The 19,798-nt window shown below is 34.4% G+C and overlaps 1 protein-coding gene across 7 annotated transcripts in view; it reads left to right on the plus strand.

The window, feature by feature from the left end:
• GALNT13 (polypeptide N-acetylgalactosaminyltransferase 13) overlaps positions 1-17,742 on the plus strand; it is a 550,270-nt gene extending 532,528 nt beyond the window's left edge. For 5 of the 7 annotated variants that reach the window (XM_059927892.1, XM_059927891.1, XM_059927895.1 and 2 more), the window contains one exon: positions 10,674-10,864. In XM_059927892.1, coding sequence (XP_059783875.1) covers positions 10,674-10,862 — 189 coding nt within the window. In that variant the 3' untranslated portion in view covers positions 10,863-10,864. Of the gene's footprint in view, positions 1-10,673; positions 10,865-14,241 lie in introns of those variants that run through there. The other 2 variants (XM_059927894.1, XM_059927896.1) reach the window with 1 other exon arrangement.
• The last annotated feature ends 2,056 nt before the right edge of the window (positions 17,743-19,798 follow it).

Genomic DNA, 19,798 nt, shown 5'->3' on the forward strand with positions numbered 1-19,798 from the left:
ATTCCCTCTTGTTGCTTCATCCCATATCTAGAGTTGCGCTATTACAATCATTGATCTCATATGGAACTACATATCATCATTTTATCAGAGGCTCAGTCACACATTTGGCAATACAAGAAACAACAATGTTGTAAAACAGGCAATATAAAAAACAATATAGCTAGCAGATTAGTGAGGTCATAAGTAGGAATATAAGTCAAGAACTTCCATTAGGTGAAGCCCAGTATATCGCAGGTCATCTGACTTAGTCTGTTCTGTACCAATCCCTATCTTTAAGGGAAATTATATATTGGCATTGTCCATAAGGCACCCAGTGCAGTTTCCTAGTGTTACTAGACTGATTATCCTTAGTATGATTTATTTGTTCCCAACAGAGAGGAGCTTTTTACCTTAAATTACTATAGCCTGGTGTTATCTATGTAAATCCGTCCCATAATTGTGGGAGATTTTATTCCTTGGCTGAAATTTTGCTTGTTGCTCTGATTGAGCTTGAGTAATAGAAGAAAACTTGTATTTATGGCCAGGGTCAGAGCAACTTGTATTTATGGCCAGGCATTATTAATTGACCAGGTGAGGGGATTCCATCTAGTAATATCATTAGTAACCTGAACATGACTATAATTTTTTTTTGAAAGTAAATTTCCTCACAGCTAACCAATTAGAGCCCTGGAGTGGAGAAATCCACCAAGGTAACCCAGAAGTACTAGACACAGGTAACTGGCCACAAGCCCAACAACTGGATTGATTTTTAAAACTAGCATAGGATCATGCCTATGATAGAAAGGCATTTGATTCATACGCAAAGGTCCAAGAATCAAGAAAACATTATAAATGATCATACGAATCAGGTCCAGGATCTTGGGCTAGCTATTTCTGATAACGTCTTTTTCTCATCCTAGGAGGAATGTAGTTTCTCCTCTGTTTGAGCATTGTTTTAAGATGAGTTTGAGGTCAGCAGGCCTCTCTATAGACCAGTCCGGTGCAGGGGCCCTTTGTAAGTGGAAATTAATCCAAGAGTCAATTTCCTTCAGTTTCACTGTGCATGAGCTAGTTAAGAGTACCTGATAAGGGCCCTTCCGTCCAGGTTGGAGATAGTCCTTTCAATTATGCCTTTTCCAGCATGCATAATCCCCTGGTTGCTAGTTGTGGGGCATCTGATCTTCATCCAAAGATAGATTACTGAGATAAGCTTCAGAAACAAACTTAGAGTGTCCTTCAATTAAACTTTACATTAATATAACAGCAAGGAACTATCTGGGAGGTGAGTCTTAGTAAATACAGACCGCCATTAACAAAACTGGAATTTAATATTCACTGAAACATAATCTTTTTCTCTCTAAAGTTACCCTCGTTTTTACCAAATATAACCAAATTAAGACTAGTCTGTTTGCAAAATAAGTCTGGTCTCAATAAACTTGGCCTGATGATTTATATAACTGTAATTGATCATATGGGCTTTTTGCTTGCTGAAACTTTTATAAGGAGTCTCAGACTGAACTTTTAAAAGTCCTCTCAGGACTAGGAAAGTCAGCCAAGGGCTTATCACAGATTTTGCCTAACAGATCTAGGTGAATGCCTTCCTTTTCAAGGTCCCCAAAATACCTTGAGATTTCTGTACCTGTTATTGAGGTAGCCTTCCTAATTTATCTGATAAAGCTGCTGGAAACCTAAGGGCTTTCACTCTTGAAGGAGCAGATAGAAAAGATAAATGTTTCAATTCTGCTTACAAAGGTATAATTTACCAAATTACTGTAAGTCATAATTAGTGTAAGGGGGAAGGTTTTCCTTACACCTGGAAAACACAGATTTAAACCAGTAATTTTTCAGATAGAAACCATAAAAATTACAACCATATCAACCAGTTCACTCAGTCCTGTGTAAGTAATCCTTTTTGTTAACAGCTTTACGAAGCCATCAGGCTTCCCATTAGAATTCTTCAATTTCTTACCCAGTTCAGCATTATGGTCTGAAAGTCAGAAACTTGTATTTATCCAAAAGTCCTTTCTATAAATCTTCTTGAAGAGGAAGCATTTTTGCAAAGGCATCAGAATGAAACCATATCTGTCTATAATGACAAAAGACTTCAGGAGGTACGTTTAAATCTGTTTACAATGCAACTGACAAAGTAACTTGGTTACTGCTGTGACATACACTTTCAGATAATAACTAGAATTATGACTGATAACATTTTACCAGGACATATCAGATTTTTAGGAATTCCATATAATCTCTATATCTATATTAGTAACACGTACCACACAATATAACCTAAGAAGATTAAGTTCCGATGTAATTTAACGTACCAAATGAACCTAATTAGTTTACATCTCTCTTTGGGATGTTTCAGGGGCCCTTTGAAGCATCCCAAAGTTAGCTAGAGGTCAAAAGGACTTCATTAGAATTTGATTTAGGAACTTTTGTCAAAAAAATATCAAAAGGGTTTAAAACAGTCAGATAATATCATAGGTCACTGTGAAACAATAGTTATTCACTTAGCCAAAGTAACAATAAAAGATTTCAAAAGCAAATACAGATCACTCAAAAGGTAAAGAAACTTAAAATCTGTTATCAAAGGCAGTTCAACATTTTAGGAAAACCTGTCCTCTTAACAGAGAGAAAAGCCAAATTCAAGTTTTGCACCAGCTTACTTTTAAAATTCATTTACTCAATCAAATTTATTTCAAACTCAGTCAGCCCTGACCATGCACAAAACTCTTTTCTTGGGGTCCACTTTCCACAAAACTTTTTTTCACTTTCTGTATCCATCACTTTATTTTTCCATTCAGAAACAGCCACCTGTAAGTCAGACCTACTTCCTTTTCCCTTAATAAAATGCAATTCCATGCCTCATACCTTTTTTACTGAAAACACACATCCTACTTTCTTTAAGCAACCATGGACTGTCCTTTATATCAGCACTCTGCAGATTGGTAAACATAAACCCAAATAATTTCTTGAAAAATGTGCTTTCTTATAGAAAATATCTCAGTGTGGCACCAAACATATTTATTAACAGTCCTAAATACCTTTTGTTTCTCTGCAAAAGGAAGCCAATGTTCAGTAATTAATGTTTCAGTATCTTATTTGGGAATGACCTAGCTATTCAATAACCTTCCATCACTTAATTTAGCACAACTCTAGAATTTCAAGTTACCAGAATCTGGAGAGACTATTTTAGACAGACATTCCTAAAGCATAATTATTCTTAATAGAGTTTATCTAAAAGCTCTTATCTAATTTACATTTTCTTTCCTTAAAAGTTTCTTTACATTGAGTTTTGTTTTGTTTTTTGCTGACAAATTTGTAACAGATATAACAAGATTTTATTTAGCTTATATTAAACCTAGGTGCAGTAAAAGTATTACACTTAATGTTGATAACTCTGAAGACATGTCTATATCAATTAGATTGACAAACTTATACATTAATACCAGATATTAATTTAATACTGAATATTTCCCAGTTCACGTGAACCCGAAATTCATTTACTTTTAAGTCAGTTGAACAGAGCTCATTTACAAATTAACCTCAGCAATATTATCCAAAGACAAAGACACATACTGAGACATACAAATATCCAGACAGACACAATGAAAGATTTAGCTTCATTTTCTAAACTTAGTCATAAATCAGGTATCACAATATAAAATATCACTAGTTTATAAATAACAGTTGGAATAAGTAAAATTTTTAAAGGCTTCTTCCCATTTTCCTCTCAGTTGCAGGAGTTAGAGATAGTCTAGATAAGGGTTCCTGAGAGCCCTGGTCTCAAGACACAGAGAGAGAAAAATCATGTTCTCCTAGTAGGACTTGTTCCCTTAGGGTCAAAATTCTGAAAAGACGTTTGATCAAGCTTGCTTTTACTAACTATATATGCAAAAAGAACCAGTTTTCAAGAGTTTTACCTAAACCAACTTTCTCTGGAGTCTAAACAATATGGGCCACACATATTCCCATTTCACAAGGCAGAAGGGCCATCACAAATCACAACACACAGAACACAAAGTATAAAACACACACAGGCCCGGCCATCCTAATCAGACACTCCCTTAAGTACAAGATTGCAGTCTCTCAGAAAACCTCCTATAGAGACACAGAACTTCAGATCCGAGTACTAACAGAGTAAATGGAAATATCTCAGGTCTTCAAAAATTTCAAAGGAAGGAAAGGAGGCCAGGTTGAAGGAAGAGGGGAAGGAAAGGGGACAAAAGGGGTGGCCTTATGGATGTCTCCTGCCACCTGCAGACACCCAGGTGTCATGTGACCCTTCCCTGGGCTTCTAGGAAGGGAGGACGGGAACTCAACCCTACCATAAACAAGAGACCAGACCAGAACCAGAATTCGAGTTCTCTGCCCACCAGAGGTGATCAGGCTCCGACCCTCAGTTCAGGCTGAAGCCCTTCAAGCAGACTCCTGCGTACAGGACCAGGACAGAAGAAAAAAGGGTAGGACAGGAGAGGTTGAAAAGAGGAAAGAGAGGGAAGGGGAAAGAGGTCAATACAATCTCTTGTTCCTTACCCTGTTGGGGCACTCTGGCCAGTCGTCCGCGTCAGGAGGAGACCAGGTAAAAAAGGGTCCCGGTTGCGGCCACTGGGTCTGGTCCGTTGGCAGGTGAGCTGGTCCCCGCGTACCCTGAGTGGTCAGGATGTCAGTCATAGCAAAGAAGAGGTCCCACCAAAGTCGCCATTTGTTGCAGGAAGGGGGACCCCTTCCAGGGCCCGAGAGTGGGCTCTCGTCTAACACTTGGAAATGAATTGTCCGAGGAGACACATGTGCTGACAAAGCAAGAGACTTTATTGAGAAGGGGCACCTGGGTGGAGAGCAGGAGGGTAAGGGGACCCAGGAGGACTGCTCTGCCATGTGGCTCACAGTCTCGGATTTTACAGTGATGGGATTAGTTTCTGGTTGTCTCTGGCCAATCATTCTGACTCAGGGTTCTTCCTGGTGGCACGCGCATCACTCAGCCAAGATGGATTCCAGTGGGAAGGATTCTGGGAGGACACATGGACTGGCATCTCCTGTCTCCATTTGACCTTTCCTGAATTCTTCCAGTTGGTGGTGGCTTGTTAGTTCCATGTTCCTTACCAGGACCTCCTGTTGTTAAGATTAACTCATGCAAGTAGTTACTATCGGGCCTGGCCAGGGTGCAGTTTCAGTCAGTGGTTCCCCTAATGGTATCATAAAGCCTCAAAACATGGAGTCTTTCCAGCTGCTTTGGTTTGTTTACTTCTTAAGTGAGTGGGGGGAGGAAAGAGAAGGAAATAAAGTTTACTGAATGTCTTTAATTCTATCTGTTTTCTTGTGCAATTCTTATAACAGTTCTGTACGATATTATTATTTGTATTTTTCACATCAATCAAGTAGAGATTAGTGTGTTTAAATTCCTTGTGTAGATCTGCACAGCCCAGGTTTCTGGCACTAACTCCAGCAATCTTTCCACTACACTACCTTGCTTCCTGAGGTCACTGAAAAACTAAATATAATTGGATGCTTTCAAATGATGACTGATGATCTTTAGACAGGTGGGACCCGGGACCCTCTGCTGCAGTGCTTGCACCTGGACAAATGTCTCCTCAAGCTACAAATTACAAAGAAACTAAAAGGGACTAAAAATAACTGTGTGCATGCGCAGCTGGGGCAAATTATGGACAAAAAAATACAAAAAGACCAAAAAACCCAACTGCCACTTCTAAAGAGCCGGGAGCAAAGACAGGGTACAGCCCATGCCCCCTGCACACACCAGCTCGCGCCCCTCCCCCTTGGAAAGGCCACAGGAGTGAAAAGGTTCCCTTGCTCGCTCCCCCAAGGTGGGGGGGTGGGGGGTGCGAGCTTGTTCCTTATATGGGGTGAGGGTAGGGGTGTGTTCAGGGGTCGGGCCAGAGGGGTGGCTTAGGTGTTTTTCCCACCCCTTTGGTGGTATTGTGCACAGGGGGCATGCATAGTACCCTGCTTTTGCTCCCAGCTCTTCAGAAGTGGCAGTTGGGGGGTTTTTTTGGTCTTTTTGTATCTTTTTGTCCATAATTTGCCCCACCTGTGCATGCACAGTTATTTTTTAGTCCTATATAGTTTCTTTGTAATTTGTAGCTCAGATGTTTGTCCAGGTGCAAGCATTGCAGCACTGCAGCAAAGGGTCCCAGGTCCCAGCCTGTCTCAATTTGATAAGTTAAATGTACAGTATTACAAATGAAAGAAATGGTTAAATATTATCAATTATTTGTGGTACCAAATTGTATTCACATAGAATTTCTCCTTTCCTTAATAACTGGAAAGATGTACTGCAATAAATTTTGTCTATTTAGATAAACAGGCAGTCATAAAACTACTCTGTCAGTATGGTCTGATTGCTTACAAATTTTAGCCACATGTATTCATAATATAATTAATTAATATGTAATTGTTTCACCTTTCATTTGAATGAAACTAAGAACTTGTTGGTAATAAATACATGTCTTTGGCCAATTCTGATTTGAAATATGGAGTTTCCCACTTTCCTAACTAAATATTTCTTAAACAACACAACCATGCATTTAATTCAGTATCACTTTATACCTGGCCAAATATGTTCATTTTGGGGGCAACCCGAGCATCATTAGCAAAACTGGAAAATCCCCACCTGGTCTAGAATCTCTTGAAAAAATTACTTGAACACTTTGGTGCTTTGAAAGCCCATTGCCACAAAGTTAAAACAAAAGAAAAAAACCCTATATCTCATCTCATTGAAATATTTTAAAGATTACTGTTATAAAGGTCTATCATCCATCCATTCTCTTTTATTCAAGTTGTCTTATATTATTCTATTTCATTGCAATTGGGTTCCAATCCATTTGAAATCTGTATTTTCCTGCAATAAGTGCACATAATCACATTTCTTTTTGAACATTCAGGCGGCTACATACAGTGTGAGAATCTAATTTTAGAACAGAACACTTATGCTCAACAAACACTATGCAACAAAGAAAAAAAAAGGAAGCAAAATATGGTGCTAAAAATAAGTCTTGTTTTTCATGTGACTGAGCAAGTTGACTGAGAAAATGCTTGTTATGAATTTGATATCCATCTGTGTCAAATGTTTCTCAGAGACACAACATCAGGGATTTTTTTTCAGTAGGTAAAATATATGGGATTTATATTTACTGAAATCACAGAAGCTTATATTTAGATTTTACTTAATACCTCCTCTTTTATTTACCTTTATCAGAAAGCAGGTAAATGGGAATATAATTTCAAGGTAAGTCATCTATAATTGCCAACCCAGCCATTTCCCTGAGTAGGATTCCTAATAAAAATAGTGGCTTGATTTACCTTTTGAAGCCTGTGTATATCAGACAAGTATTATATTTCCATAGTCCCACTGACCCAGAGCTGTGATTTCTTATGTAGAAACAATTAGCAAATAGGAATTTCAGTAGTTTAGCATTGCGCTTTTAGTTCTTGTTTGTTAAATACCTTCACTTGCACACTTATTTTTTTTAATATTCATATTCTATTCTAACAAGTGCACAGATCACCTTGTCAGGAGATCATACTTAAAATTTTAAATAAGAACTTTATTATATTAATATTTAAATAATTGTTATTCTGTACTTGATCAATAGGGGAAATCCTATTGTTTTTGCTATTAAATACCTATAACAGTCCAAATTCAGTCTTTATCATTATATATAATAAAATTAACGAAGTTTCATTTTAAACTTTTCGTATGGCATCTTTTAAACTGACACCTGTATGATTGGTTCTTCAATCAACCATACAGTCACTTCTATCCGTTCATTAAAATATCAATTTTTTTACTTCGTGCTTTTTCACCCAAAGGTATGACCTCATTTTATAATTTTATGATTCTTATTTTGTCACCAAAATTGTTTCCCTAGCCTGATTCCAGTTGGCTTTCAGTAGTAATTGTATCTTTAAAAGGGTAGATTTAGAGATACTCCATGACACATCTTGTTTCAGATAGCAAAAATATGTTTAAAGGCAGGAAGTATTAATTTTTTCTTATGCATCTTAAAATAGTATGATTGAAATTTTGTAAATCCCAGGAAATACTAATGCTTTATATTTCAACAGAGAACAATTAAGTAATGCTATGTTATAAAGAGAAACCAATACCAGCCTAGGGTTCATATTATCCTGTTTTCTAGTCAATATTTTAAATAATGCTATAGGAAATGATATTTGGCAGTATGCTGCATGTCAGCCTGTATGTCACATTGCCTTCAAAACTGAGTTAATATGACAGTTTCCTACAGTTGTGAGAGGCATTTGTAACAAATATGACAAGCGCTGGTATGCTTAAAAAAGAGCATTTAAAAGAAAAAATATAAATATACAATATATTTATTTATTTATATATATATATATATATATATATAAATATCCAATATTAAAAAATCCAATATCCAATATAAAAATATCCAAGGTCTTGAATACAGCATAGGAGAAATATAAATTAACCAATGAAAATGAAAAAAAAAAAGGTATTTAAATAACAATAAAAAGCCATTAAATAACTGTAAAAAAAGTCATTTCGTATGTATTCTTTTATCCATATCTTTATTTATCCTGTCCATATGTCAAGAAATGTTTATAGTGGCAACACACAATACTGATGCAAATGCAGTGAAACTGACACAAATACAGTATTCTGGAATAGAGTAAGCACAAGAAAACTGCTGTTGCTATTATTGCAAAATAATTATTACAGATTTTTTAAAAATTTACTAATATGTATTAAAATGTTCATACCTTTTGATCTTGTGATTTCACGTCTAAGAATCATCTCTAAAGAAATGATTATAGATGTGGAGAGAGATGTTCAGAGATGTTTATCACAGCATTATTTATAGTAGCTCCAAATTGGCTATCCCCCAACCCCAATGGAAAAGTTAAATGATCTCCTTTGTAGAAATTTTTTATTTTTTAGGTTTTTAGAATATTTAATTATAAGAATGATGCCCACAATATAGAGTGAAGTCTATTTAACTAGATGAGCTCAATTATATAAATTTGCATAAGGGATTAAAAATACTAGAAAACCAATAAAATATTAACAATTGGTATCTCTTCTAGACAGAATACTCAGGTAAAAAAAAACTATACTTTTTTTTTTCTCAAACAAATGAAAGCACTAAATGTTTTTGTGGGTTTTTAAAAATGAAAAATAATTTTTTATCTCAAAGGAGTTGTTTCAGATTTCTAATTTCTTCTGGTTTATGGTTTTTCAAAAGAACCTAGAGTGAAATTTCTTTGAATTTTTTTTCATTGTCATTCATGTGATGAACATTTTGGGGGAAAATATTACAAATATATATTTTTTTCAACAAATATATTTTTTATGGAAAAGTTTATACTGTATTCATGTTCTGGAGGTACATTTCCTGAGTATAAGTAAAATCAAGTTTTTATTTTTGTTTTAAACCAAGGAAAACTTTATAATTCACTTTTCTTTTTAATAACACATGAAATTCATAATCACTAACACTGCGGTCTTTGATGTTAACATGACATTTACCAAAAAAATGTTCATTGCAAAAAGAAATCACTAAGGGTAGAGGATTATCAAACCCAGAAATTTAAAACAGTATAGATAGGAAAGGCAAGCTTGATTTCATACAAAGCCCAAAAAACTAGTCTCCTTAACAAATCAACTATATGGTGAACAGTATCATTTCACAAATAAAATTTATTATATATGATAATGTTACCTTTCCTATCTTTGTAAATCATTTATCTACCATTTTACTGTAGAAAGTAAGTCCTTGAAATGGAAAAATCCAATGATTTGTATCCAGTAAGCTGCCCAAGAGATGTAGTTTAATTTTATCAGAATTTATTTTCTGCATTGGTCTTCCACTAAATATTTCAATCAACAAACTTATAGAGTACCTCATGTTAGCAGGCACTGGACTTCATGATGTAGATAGTGATGGTCCCTGGCATTCCTGGAGCTTATGTTCCTGTGGAGGAAATAGACGGAAAACAAGAAACAGACAAATAAATTAATTACAAATTAATTAGGAGAATTATGTCAAATTAAGAGCCCAAATGGAGTTAATCATTTTCTTTTTCCTCCCTTCATTAACTTTCTAACTGACATTTAGATGAATGTAGCAATGCATATGTGGAACACTTTTAATGCCACCAGGTTAGCCCTGTGAAAACACAGTGGAAATAACTTGAGTACCATACTGTACAAAGTAAAGCAAAGCCTTAAAGCTAAGTTATCCCCTAGATTCTTCCCTGGCATCCACTCAAGTTTAGGGCAAAGGAATGAGGGAGCCAAAGACCACAATCGAAAACTCACTGCACTAATCAACGGTTTTGAATATGCACTCACAAAATAACTCATTTAATGCTAAGAACATTTTTATTGCTGGAATGAACACTAAGAATATAACCTTTTCTATCCAAAATAAACTTTTGCCCCAAATGTTTCATCATTTGATCTCAGGCTCTTCTCCATATTCTCAGTCTTATCTTCAGTTACTCCTACTGAATACAGTTGACATGAAAGTCAGCTAAAGGGATGTGGCTCACAGCTCCATGGATGCAATTACTGTGACGTGTGCTTTCAGTGCTTATCCAGTAGAAATTGTATGTTGCTGAGAATGATTGATTTATTACTGCCTTTGTACTAGATTTTGTCATCACTCATTATTTTCTTTGTCAAACAGACCCACACTCTTCTTCACATACTCACCCAGTCCTGTCTCTCAGTAAGCAAAGTAGCTGATGGCTCCCAACAGCCCACTGTGGAAATATGTAATGATAACCCTTTGCAAAAATGGCATCTAAGAAACTATACAAGAATGGAAATTTTTAGAAACATTTTTAAGAATTCTACTGATTACTTTCTCAAATAATTTCGGAGGTTTGTGTTGCAGACTTTATTAAATTTATTTTAGTGTTTTTCTTATGTTTTGTTATTGAAATCTAAACTTATTTCTTTAAAATGTGGTTTAAAAAAATCTTTATGTGCTATTTCTCCATGGAGTAATTTTTCTGTCTTTTACTTCTTAGCTGCTCATTAATTTGGAGGCTGCATATATTAAGTGGTGTTTGTCTATTATTAATTAATAGGTATTTTCCTATTATTAATAGGTATTAATAGGTATAATAGGCATATGTTAAGTGGTGTTTGTCTATTATTAATTAATAGGTTTGTCTATTATTTATTAATAGGTATTTGTGTATTATTTATTAATAGGTATTTTCTTTATTTCAAATATACACATGCATAAGTATAACTGATGGAATACATTATGACATATTAGCTCTTTCTAACTATAGCCATGTCTATATGACAATAGGTTTTGTAATAGAGCTGAAAAAACCAATAAAAAAAACTAACATAGCCCAAAAATTGTTTTTGGAACACTGAAATTATTAAATTTTGTTAATTTTTATTTAGATACTTTGTGTGCAGATACAACATATCCTTTCTAAAATTTACTATTTTAACCTGAAACTTAAAGCAAATGCATTATTGAAGACTAAGATGTAATTTTCAATAACTTTATGAAGTAAATTATTTCTGAGCATTTCTTTGTGGTTGGTTAAATGATATAATTATAATAATAAAAGCTTTTAAAAATTGTACTTTTCTGACTTGTATGATTTGTGAGTATCTTCTCAGTAGGCAGTAAAATGAATTATTATTCAGTTCAAGTCCAATACGTACCTGTCCTAGTTCTTGATCTTAAGGGGATTATTGTCCTGTAAATAAAAGCTATTATATAGTCCAATACCTCGCTATGAGAACACATGGGAAGTTAGGGAGTTATTCTGGTTCAGATGAATCAGTTAAAGGTTGAATTGAGCTTGGGATACTTGTGACAAGACTGGGAATGGAAGTATGGAGAGGAGGGGGAAGAGGGATGTTGTTTAGATTAGACTTACATTTGAGACAAGGGCATTCCAAACATACATTGGAAAGCTGGAAAAGTCCGGACCTTTTGCACAAGGCAATTTGCATATATTATCTTAGTTTGTTTTCAAAGAAACCATACCTGGTAGGTGTAATGCCCACCAAGTGGTCATCTCAGATTTAACTATTTAGTCTCACAAAATTACAAGTCTTTTGCACTTAAAGAGGCCCACTATTTGCCTTCCTATCTGGCATTATAATGCAGTTTATCAGATGCAGATGAAGTTAATCAATCAGAGGTCATTTTTACTGTAAGTCATTGTTGCCTGTAAACATAGTTAACAATTTTACCCTTAGGTTGCAAGGGGTCACAGATAGCTGACTAAAGGTCAAATTTTTTAAGCAGTAGGGGAAAGAGCATTTTTCCATATTAATAAGTATAATTAAGCATCTGACAAAGTATGTCCTCAGAATGATTTGGTAGCTTGCCCAAATTTTCATGGCTAGTAACTTGGGAAGCAGAAATTCACACTTATTCACACTTATGGCTATCTAACCCTAAAACGTCTGATCTTTCTACTCCACTACACTGAAAAGGAGAGTATTTTCCTTGGTTGGTTATCTTAACAACAGCGGCTTTTGACTACTAATGAATTCCTTCAAAGAAAATATTTATGCATTTTTTAGAAAGAACAATACTTACTAATATTTTAAAAATTATAATCATATATGTAATTGACAACACACATTCAATCTAATCCTTAAAGTCATATACGTGTTTTTTAAAAGGATCTAATAGAAGCAAACAAGGGTAAGTGGCTTTTTTGGAAAAGGACATATATACACAAAGGACTCAGGTACGTAACAAAAATGAACATTTTGATTTTTAACTAGAACTTTCTAGAAAAAAATGCTTGTTTTCTTTTGTATCTTTTTCCAAGTTGGCTTTTGGTTCATAAATGAACAAAATAATTTCTGGCATCATAAGCATAAATCAACTATCTTCTTGCCTATCTTTGGCCATTTCTTCTTTTGTCCATTTTTCAGTATAAATGGCTTGATTCCATGTATTGAAAAGAGCAACAACAAAGGCCTAAATCTTCAAATCTTCACATCTAATAGCCTTGCTCTTTTAATTTACTGTTTGTTGTCTATTAAGCATCCTTTACCACAAGCCTATTTTCCATTCTATCTTTTCTCAGGACAGCGCAGTTCGGGGTGTTTGTAGTCCTAATCCAAAACAAATTATAAGTGTCTAGGCAGTGTTTCACCACCATTTTTTGCATGCCCCCTGCATTTTTTATCTTCTGACTTTCAATATAATATCAAGAGCCCACCCCCCCAAAAAAAGTATTTGTCTACCTTTAATTTTGGTAATTTGCAACAAAAGTATAATATATGGATACTTTTTTCAAGATATATCTCCAAATCACCTCCCATATTCAAACACGTGTCTTCTGGCTGGGGAGTTTTTCATGTAGTATGGTTCTAGGCATTGCCCATGAAACTGAGCAGAACTATATATGATAATGTATACAATTAGTGCATAAGTTAGTATGTAAAACCATGTGGACTTAAAATGTATATCTGAAAAGTCCAAAAATATGACTTCAAAATGTAAATGTGAACTCAAAAGAGAAGACTGGTTAACCTGGTGCAATTATTGGAATTACATTTCAGCATTTGGGTACTGAGAGGATGATTATTAATATTGTTGTTATGAAAATATATATAGGTATAATATTTTAAAATATATGTCCATCACATCTTTGTTTTTATTTGATGCTGGTATTTTTTAAGATCCTTAAAGATGCAAACTAAATATGGTGAGCACACCATCAAGTAAGATAGATCTTTGTTGCTATGGTAATTACTCTTCTACAATGAATGTCTCACACAGATACTATGGGTTGTATAGTATTTTGAAAAGGGAACATCTCCAGCAGTTTTGTTCATCTGGGTCACAGCTGTGACATCTCTTTTCATATTTACCAAATGGTTACTAAGTAACACATGCCTAAGAAAACTAAGATTCTGTAAAAGCTTGTTAATATTTGCACTCCTCAACTGAACTCTAAGCTCACAAATGGGCTTTTTGCAAAGGAGCCTGAATTCTTGGCAATGCATGATAAATGTCGGCCAATTTCTTCAACCATCTGCAGATAAAGGTGCATTAGACAATGATAAAACCATAACAGTGAAAGTTGTATAATAATTAATTCAGAGCCACCTGTACACACAGTTCCTTTTACAAACATATCGCAATGTTTATACCAAAAAAAAAAAAAAAAGGATTTTTTAAAGAGGTTTAATCCAATGTGCTAGTGAAGTTTAAGATAAAATATGTTGCACTGATTATTGGTTATCTTTTACAGAGACTCACCTTGAGACATGTTAACAGTAATCAATGTCTAGATGAACCTTCTGAAGAAGATAAAATGGTGCCTACCATGCAGGACTGTAGTGGAAGCAGATCTCAACAATGGCTGCTAAGGAACATGACTCTGGGGGCATGAAGACCATTTCCCCTAAGCCATGAAAGTGTCTACACTTATGCTTTTCCATTATTTCAATTAGGAAAAAATATTAACTTTGTTGAATTGAAAGTTTTAAAATCCTTTTAGTATTCTAAAACACAGTTGTTTATAATTCATTTTTAGGAATGTTTGCTTATTTCCCTACTAAAATTTGTATCTGATTAAAAAGCACACAGACAGAATAAATAACAGCAAACAGTTATTAAACATCAGAACAACTTGAAAAACAAATTGTGTTTGCTTTTCAAAAAAAAATTATTGCCATCATGTCACAGGATTAGTTTGGGGGGGGGGGTATTTTTATTTTTTTCTTATAATGTGGAAAAAGGGACAACGTAAATGCCTTATAAAATAACTTCATTATGAAATGTTATAAATTGTTTTATAAACTCTGTTTCTACTGGACCTTCATGGAAACATGTTGAATTTCTATGTCAACAGCAAGGCCATACACTGAATTACTTCTGAGCAATGAATTTGTTGCTCAAAAATCAGTTCCAAATTTTGTACCAGGAAAAAACTTAAATTGGATATTGACATCTCATAGAGTTCTTATAAAAACATCACATTTAAACAAAAAAGTGGAGGAGAATTTGAAAATTCAATTTAAAGTACATGAAATCAGAAGAAACTAGCTAGTCATTGAGGGGAGCAAAATGAAGCTAAAAAACAATTGAAACATTTTAAAAAGATATTCTGTTTGGGTTGCAATCACTTCTAACACAGGCTGAGTGTAACAATCAGCTTGGTCCCAGAATTGATGTGGGAAACTCAATTTTCAACCACTTTGTCTCATAAACTATACAGTTGTTTCTCTCTTCACTCTAGAGACTGGGACTTGTCACTTAGGCTAAACAGAATTGTAGGTGAAGGGTAGAGTATTAGCCCTAATTTTTAATTCTTTGGCATTTAGGATTTTAGTTAAGTCACTGTGACTACTTTATTTTTATATTTAAATAAAATAATGCATTACTATCAGAATTTCATTGCTATGCCAGAATATCGAAAGTTTTCATCACTGGGGGAATGAACTCAATATATATCCATTAAACTTTTATTTTAACTGAAATGCTAGATATCATTTGCCATAAATTATGACTCAAGGAACACAGTCATAATTAGGCTACCTTCACATGTTCTTTTTCCATCTTAAAGCACTCTGTGTTCAAAATACATAAGTAGAAAACATGAAAAAAAAGAAAAATCTGTGACACCATTTGACACCATTTAAAATGCCCATAAACTTGCTCTACATACGTATTTTATTCATTGTAAATGCACTCAGCAGCTAAGAGAAATTTTAGGCAGAGGGTGGTGGGGGAATGGAAGACGTGACCTCTAGAGTAGAGGATGTCATATCGTTGGCTCTCATCCTTTCTTTAAAAGCTCTAATAGAAAATATTAATCAGTTTGATCAGGTTGGCTACAGGCAATCTCTCTCTCTCTCTCTCTCTCTCTCTCTCACTCACACACACACACACACACACACACACACACGGAACTCACTTTCTAAAAGCTAGTAATATCGTGTACGATTTTCTCAGCTAGCATTCCTTCCTTTTTTGGCTTTAAACTGGTATAACTCTAAGGAAGAATTATACTACATGGAGCATTTCAGGTTTATTCCTTAAAGTGTAGACATCCCTCACCTCAAAGTCTCTGAGAATACCTGAATTTTTTTCCATCTTTAAAACCCTTTGCGTTCAAAATACATGAGCAGAAGACATGAAAAGGAAGAAAAATCTATCCGTGAAATTTGTGCTGATATGTTTTAAATTTATTTAAATTTAAAATTATAAACAAAATTTTAATGTCAGGGCATTTTTTTCTGACGAGAGAATCCATTGCTTACAGCAAACTTCTAAGGAAGCTGTGACTCCTAAGAGCTAGTAAACCACTGCCGTAAATTGACAGTGGTCTCACAAGTCAACTGAGGTCTGACTTGACAATCACATTTTCCATTTTAACTCTCTTCTTCCCTCTTTTCCTCTTGTCCTGACTAAAATATGACAAAATGTCCCTGCAAGGCATTCTTCCTTAAATTTAAAAAGCTTAAACACTCAAGAACTCTTTTATACAATCTGTTTCACTTATTATGGACTTGTCAATCAAAATGCATATGTTATCTAGTGAAGAGTCAATGACAAGTTTTTAAAAATATAGCTACTCCACTGAAACTGAATTTGACACATTTTGGAAGCATTTTAAGTATCTGAAAGTTCATTATGGTCATAGCAAAAATACAGGAAATATGAAAACTGCCTGAGCTTGAATGCCAGAGAAGAATTTTCAAAGAATCCTCATATGGTTTCAGCAAATGCTGTGTCTAACAAACAAAAAAAAATATTAAATATTACAAACCACCAAAAACTAATGACTAATTAAATTTTCTTTTCAAAAATACTGTATTCAATACAGAAAATTAAAATCATGAGTGGATTCACAATGCATTCATCTAATACACTCCTTGTCTATGGAGCTAGACTAATAAATATTTCAAATGACTTGAATCTTCCTCATCTGAGGTCTTCCCCATTGAAGTTAATGTCAACTCCAGGCTTCCAGATGCTCAGATCAAAACCCTAGAGTCACTTTTGACTCCTCTCTTTCTCTCTCAACTTTAATTCATCAGCAAATTCCCTTGATTCGGTATCTGAAATATAACCATAAACCAACGACTTGGCACCACATCCACTGTGTCACTACCTGTAACCTTTTAAATTGAAATATGCATATAATTTGGTTTCCTAATTTCCCAATCCTTGCCCCTAATTGTTTTTTTTCAATACAACAGCCAAAGTCATTCTGTTAAACATAAATTTGATTGTTTCACTTCTCTGCTCACAACCCTGTGACTTCATGTTTCTCCAACCAAACTTCTTACAGGGGTCCTCAAGGTCCTTCATGAATAACATCCCTCTACACACACACACACACACACATTTCTGACTGCCCCTTACTTATTCTACTGTGACTGCCAAGCAAATTTCTGTCTTAATGTTTTGTTCTCTTGCCCAACAGAACTCTCACTCATTTCCTTTATGTCTCTGTTCAAATACCTCATCAGTAAGGCAAACTCTTCTCCCTCCTGCCCTCTCTATTCCTTGTACACTCTTTGACAAACTACAAATTTGCTTCTTTATATTTTGTCTATCATTCTACCTCCTCACCCCCCAACATCCCCATCTCACACCCTAGAATGTAAGCCTCCTAAAACCCTGCACTTTGTTAGTTTTATTCACTGTGATATTCCCGGTAGAGTTCTTGGCACATGGTAAATATTCTTTAAACATTTATTGAATTAATGAACTGAAAAATGTGTGTTAAATTTGCTAAGTGCTACTGTATCATATTTTTGGCATATTATATTTTAAAGTAAAGTCTAGTAATATATTTAGACAGGATTTGCATAACTGTCTCCAAATATAATTTTCTTACTAATACTCTTCACATTCATGTATGGACTATGTTTTGTTCTGTATTATAAAATATCCTGCCTTATGGAAATGAAACAAGACATTTTATAAACATGCTGCTGTATTATATAAGTTGCTCTATTAAGATAAAGTAATTTTTATTTTTATTTTTTGGTTGAGTTTGGTGGCCATTTGAAGGCAAAGATTTTTATTTCTAGAGGGGAGACATACCATTCTCTTAAGAATCATATGTATTTTCATGGTTTCACAGGAGCAATTACTAAATTTATTTTCTATGAGCAAGTCTATGAAAAAAACACAATTGTAGAAACTTTGAAAGGACTTTACAGATGACCTAGCCTTAGTTTACCTGTTAATAGATAACAAGCCTGAGACCCAGATGTGTAATGTGGCTTGCCCAAAGATCATATAGCTGTAATCAGTGTTGCCAGGACTCATCATTGTTAATATAACCTAATATTCAATTAAAAAGCACTCAAAAAAGGCACAATAATGAGAAAAATGTCTTTGTTAAACATTTTATGGTAAGTACATTGATTATTCAGAGATATATAAATTCTCACTACCTTTCGTGCTTAAATAAGATTAGTTCTATAAAATACTGCTATAGACAATAAATAAAGACCTGCAGCAAAAAATAAAGAGATTAACAGGAAACAGCATGATTACAGAACATTCTAGTATTACTGGGCAATAGCCTCTTCCGCAGTAACTAACAGAGCATCCTCCCCTCCTCACTTCTATTTTCCTTATAATTATGTTCAAAGTAAAAGATTGGCCTACAGCTTGCATAGAATTAGACCATCTATTACTGTGACCATTGGGTAGGTTCTAGGTTATGCAGCTTCAAAGACTGTAGGGTAATAGGCAGAGACTTATAAGCTCCCCAGTGGAGCTCTGCAGACTGTCATAAACACAACCCACAATTTCAATTTTGCCATGGTGCTTAGAAACAGCCTAATAATAAAAAGGGGGAAAAAAGTAAAGAGAGAAAAGAATACAACAATAAAACAACAGGAAAGATTTTACCTTTTTAATTTTTTGGTGGGAGGTTAAGAATACAGTACAAATTGGTTCCGTAAAACTTAAAATTTTGGCTACCCCCCTACATTGTTTTCACCACTTGTGAAATGATGATCTTATCTGATCACAACCATTCTACTGGCATCTTATTTACAGATGCTAAAACTAGTTTCAGAAGAGGCAAAACTTGTATGCATTCTCAAGTTATAATGCATGCTGATTTAATAAATATGAAGAATTTAGGAAATTCAAGATCTTAATGGATGTGTCATCATCTACAATCTATCTTTATGCACAGCTGATATCTACAAATCTTGAATAAATTTCCAATCAGTTGGGCAGCAAAAACTTGGTTAAGTCTTAAGACAGTTTGTGTTTCAGGATTCAGCCACTACCTAACATTTTTTCTCATTTTTCCTCAATATGTCAAAATATGGAATCAATAAAATCAGCCACTCTTCTGTATAGCACACAAACACATCTGGTGTGACTTACACCATGTTCAAATTGCTATTAGGTATAAGGTATTGTATGAATTTAAGGTACTGAATGAACACCAGCAATGTGTTTTAAATAGTTTGTATAAATTTGTGTCCAACTTTTGTTTTATATTGTTCAATAAGTTCTAAAGGCAATTTTAATTGTATTTGTTTAAAAAAATCCTTCTGAAATACTAGTGATGCAGGGCAGCTTTTTTGTTATCTTTTAAGATAAAGACCACTTCTATGATATTTATATCATCATTATAAAAAGTTATCATTTTGCTTTTGTTTTTAGCTAGGGAGAACAAACCACTTAATATTTTGTTTTTAATGAGTAAGAATGAGGACGGGAAATTAGATGATTAAGGCTATATCTATAATGGTTAAAACATGAAATTTTCATCATGCTTTTAATTTGGGATAAAATGAATGTAAGCTGCTGCTTGGTTTCAG

This window comes from Balaenoptera ricei, chromosome 7 (genome assembly GCF_028023285.1).
Source record: "Balaenoptera ricei isolate mBalRic1 chromosome 7, mBalRic1.hap2, whole genome shotgun sequence".
Taxonomy (NCBI): domain Eukaryota; kingdom Metazoa; phylum Chordata; class Mammalia; order Artiodactyla; family Balaenopteridae; genus Balaenoptera; species Balaenoptera ricei.